The 4,054-nt window shown below is 31.6% G+C and overlaps 1 protein-coding gene across 2 annotated transcripts; it reads left to right on the top strand.

Annotated features, from left to right (window-relative positions):
* Positions 1–314: 314 nt before the first annotated feature.
* On the top strand, positions 315–2,728 carry LOC120068577 (heavy metal-associated isoprenylated plant protein 39-like). 2 transcript variants are annotated; one of them, XM_039020390.2, is made up of 3 exons: positions 315–741; positions 1,062–1,137; positions 1,967–2,728. In XM_039020390.2, the coding sequence occupies exons 1-3, from the start codon at positions 736–738 to the stop codon at positions 2,497–2,499; spliced, it is 615 nt and encodes a 204-aa protein (XP_038876318.1). In that variant the 5' UTR covers positions 315–735; the 3' UTR covers positions 2,500–2,728. The 2 variants fall into 2 exon arrangements, with proteins under 2 accessions (XP_038876318.1, XP_038876319.1); XM_039020391.2 differs by having other exon boundaries at positions 736–861.
* The last annotated feature ends 1,326 nt before the right edge of the window (positions 2,729–4,054 follow it).

Genomic DNA, 4,054 nt, shown 5'->3' with positions numbered 1-4,054 from the left:
AAAGTCAAAATCAGGTTCTCACGCGCCGTCGCTTGGTGCCTTGATTTCAAAACTTGGACTATGACCTTAACCCAGCAGCCATATTATCAGGTTCCCGAGAGAATAAGAACAACAATCCGCGCGTGAATCTTACGCGCCACCTTTTTTAATTCAACAAAGAAAAAATAATAGAAAACAAATCTCGAAGATCTAGGGAGAGTGGGACCAAGGATCAGTCGTTCAAAGAAAATTAAAAAGACAAAAGGCGGCGCGTGGATCTCACGTAGACCAACCCACTAAGCATTATAATAAGAAATCAAATGTATGACGGTGTCGGTTTTACTTGCTACTTCAAAATGCATGGGTTTAGAAAAATTAGGACAGAGTGGATCTCTCAAATACCTTCAAATCTCCACCATCTATCAACTTCCCCCCCAAAAAAGAAAAAAAAGCTCCTCTTTCTCTCTCTCTCAACTTTTTTTTCTCTCTCCTACTCTGCCAATTCTTGTTTGGACTCAAATTTTCCTCCTTTATTTTTTCCTCTCTTTTTTATCTGGTACTACTAAGGCTGCTCAGAAAATAAACCTCACTCTCTCCATCTTTTTCAACAAAGCATAATTCTACTTGTGCTCTTCTTCTTCTTCTTCTTCCTCTCTCTCTCTCTCTCTCTCTCTCTCTCATCAAAGCCCATTTGTTCTTATCCTTTCTCTTCAATCTTCATCCATCCATCTCTCAGTAAAACTCAACAAGCCAACTATGAAGGTTTCTTCTTCTCCTTCTTCCATTTCTCTATCTTTTTCTTATGAGATCTCAAAAATGGTGTTTTTATTTTCTTCTTTTGAGAATCTAAGACATGGGTTTTAGGGCTTGGATTCTTTCATGGTGGATTCCCCAATAAAAATTTGATCTTTTTTCTTTTGATTTTTTTTGGATTTTGATTATGTTTCTCTTTTGGGTTTTCCCTTTTCTTAAAAGGGTATTTTTTTTTTTTTAATATAATTGATGATATCTGGATTCTAACTGTAGATCTCTTTATTATTCTTATTCTTATTCTTATTCTTTTAATTTTTGGGTTTTTGCAGAAATTCATATTGAAATTGGATTTACATGATGACAAGGCCAAGCAGAAGGCTTTAAAGACAGTCTCTACACTTTCAGGTTCTTTTTAACATTGTTTCTATTTTTTTCCCATGATTTTGTTTTGTTTTGTTTTGGGTTTGTGTGCTTTTTTTCCCCCCTCAATTTTTTGCTTTGATGTGAAGCTAATTAATTATGAATCTACTTGGGATTGCTTAGAGACAAAATTTCTTTAAACTCTTCGAAAATTACATGTCTCTCTCAAGAGAGAATTCTGTTGAGTTTGATGTATGTTGAGAGATTTTGATCTTCTAACTTACCCAACCCCACCACCAAACCTAACCCACATACTCTTTCTTTGGCTGCTTTTCACTATTTATTATAAAGAATGATTAAGATTTTCTTTAATCATAAAAAACCCACTTCAAAAATTTTCATCCACAATTTATTTAAACTATAATCACTGTTCAAAAGCTTGATTTGGTCTTATAAGGAATATTCTGCCTAGAGCAAAACATGATTCATCTGACACATCAAGTTATTTAGGTAGTATATTTAAAAACTATTTTTAATTATAACAAAATCCAACTATTGCTATTATCATCACTGTTCTTGAGAGGAAATGACAATGCAGGGATCTGACCGTATACTCTTTGATGCAATGTAAAATAATAATTGTTTAAATTGATTAAAAGCCTAAGTTGATAGTTTAAAGTTAAAAGCTTATTCGCTTTAGAAAAAAGGCTAGGATTAGGTGCAGTTAATCACATACCTCTCTTTGTACATTATAAAAAAAGGCAATTCAATTTTTTAAAATATAATTTTATATTTATAAGATAAGAAAGGGAAAATATATAACAATATAATAGTGATTTTAAATTAATTAAATTTGTTTTTGATGGGATTGCAGGGATTGATTTAATTGCCATGGACATGAAAGAGAGGAAGCTAACAGTAATTGGGACAGTGGATCCAGTGAATGTAGTAAGCAAGCTGAGGAAATATTGGCCAACAGACATAATTTCAGTAGGGCCAGCAGTAGAGCCCAAGAAGGAAGAACCAAAGAAGGAAGAGCCCAAAAAAGAGGAAGCAAAGAAAGAAGAAGAAGGCAAGAAGGAGGAGCCAAAGAAAGAAGGAGAAGCCAAAAAAGACGAAGCGAAGAAAGATGAGACGAAGAAGGAGGATGACAAGAAAGACGAGCCAAAGAAGGAAGGCGAAAAGAAGGAAGAAGAGAAGAAGAAAGAGCAACCGCAACTGGCTATGCCAATGCCGATGCCAATGTCGATGTCGATGCCAATACCGATGCAGATGCCAATGCAAATGCAACAACCTGACCCAGTTATGGAAATGGTTAAGGCTTATAGAGCATATAACCCTCATTTGACCACTTATTATCATGTTCATAGCATGGAAGAGAATCCAAATGCTTGTGTTATTTGTTAAGTATTACTCTATCTATGGAGCCTTTTTAAGCCAAGGCATTTTGGAAACATTTGGTGTTGCATTTGGTGAATATCTAATCAGCCAAACCTACTACCCACTTTGAAGCTAAAGCTTTGTCTTTGTAGATACGAAAAACACAAATATTATGCCTTTTTGGTGTTTTGTTTATTACCCAAATATTTTAGTTTAATGTGTAAAAATATTCAATAAATTTTGTTCTCTTTTACCATTTTGTTTTCTCATCTCTTGTCGATAACTTTCTTTTTATTAGGAATGTTGTTAATATTGTCCAGTTTGGTCACATCTTTCAAGAGATAAACAAATCTGTTCATGTCATTACAACTCTGACGTTTCCTTAAGTTTTTTTTTTTAAGTAATTTAAAAAAATATTTTTTAGATAATGTTCTTCCCTCCATATTTAGATGTAATTTCCGGAGAGTACATAATGGTGGCGTTATCTAATAAAAATATTTTTGTATTTATATTTTTAGTGGCATTTGTTGGATTGGAAACTTGCAATGCAAATCTTAACCTTTGACTAAACTATGTCTTTATTTCTAAATTAATTATAATAATAAAGTTGTAAATCTATACCTCTAGATTTCCAAAGGTTTCCTTCCATAAGTTAGTCAAAATAATAAAAAAGCAAGATCAATGTACACATCTACATATATTAATTCTCTTGCGAATTTTCTAATCCCATCAAAAGGGGTTCCCGTTTCGTGTGGAGTTAGGTAGTTGGTCAAAACAAAACATTGTCGAATTTATTCTATAACAATTAAACAAAGGATTTTATTTGAAAAAATATTAACGTAAATGTTTGAGGTCACACTTTTCGAAAAATAGCGATAGAATGTTGATGCCAATCAATTATTTCTAAAAAAAAATTGAAAATATACAATTTAAAAATAAATATTTTAGTCTTTCTAAACAAATTAAAATATTTATTATTTATATTATATTTATGTTGATGTCAAATTTATAGAAATGTGAAAGTATCGATGAAAATGTCGCAACATACCAATGAAAATTCAATACGTGAATCCAATGTCATCAATCTCACATCAAATCAAATAAAAATGTGTTAGACATGTGAAAATTATTTATGTTTCATTTACCTTACCATTTTTCAATTCTACATATATCTAACTTGAGAAATCCTGATTTATTAATTTTTCTTGAAAAAAAAATACTGTTTTTCTAGTATAACTTCAAACCATCAACTTCTTCGCTACTAACACATGCTGTATGACAATTGAGCTGTACTATTTGGTATATCTCAATAATGATCCAATTAGAAAACTATTTATATACTATTAAAAACCCCAATTTCTCTATTACATCACATGGGGCTCTAGGACCAAAAAGAAAAAAAAAAAGAGAAAAAAAAGCACATGAAAGATGGGAAAAAAATTAAGTTCTTTCTTTTGAGTATATATGGATATGATAATTATTAATATAAAGATGAAGGGTGTTTATGAAAAAACTTGAATGATTAGAACTAAATGTAGGTTGTTGTATTGGAGTTTAAGTTAATGATGTTTATTTTGAATGG

This window comes from Benincasa hispida, chromosome 12 (genome assembly GCF_027475165.1).
Source record: "Benincasa hispida cultivar pf3 chromosome 12, pf3_genome.v1.1, whole genome shotgun sequence".
Lineage (NCBI taxonomy): Eukaryota > Viridiplantae > Streptophyta > Magnoliopsida > Cucurbitales > Cucurbitaceae > Benincasa > Benincasa hispida.
The sequence above is the reverse complement of the archived record's forward strand: the minus strand, read 5'-3'. Positions and strand labels throughout refer to the sequence as shown.

What these genes read in the sequence shown, in the direction of transcription:
- LOC120068577 (XM_039020390.2), top strand. An exon ending in GACAGTCTCTACACTTTCAG is followed by an intron (nt 1,138 to 1,966) that starts GTTCTTTTTAAC and finishes ATGGGATTGCAG; the next exon opens with GGATTGATTTAATTGCCATG.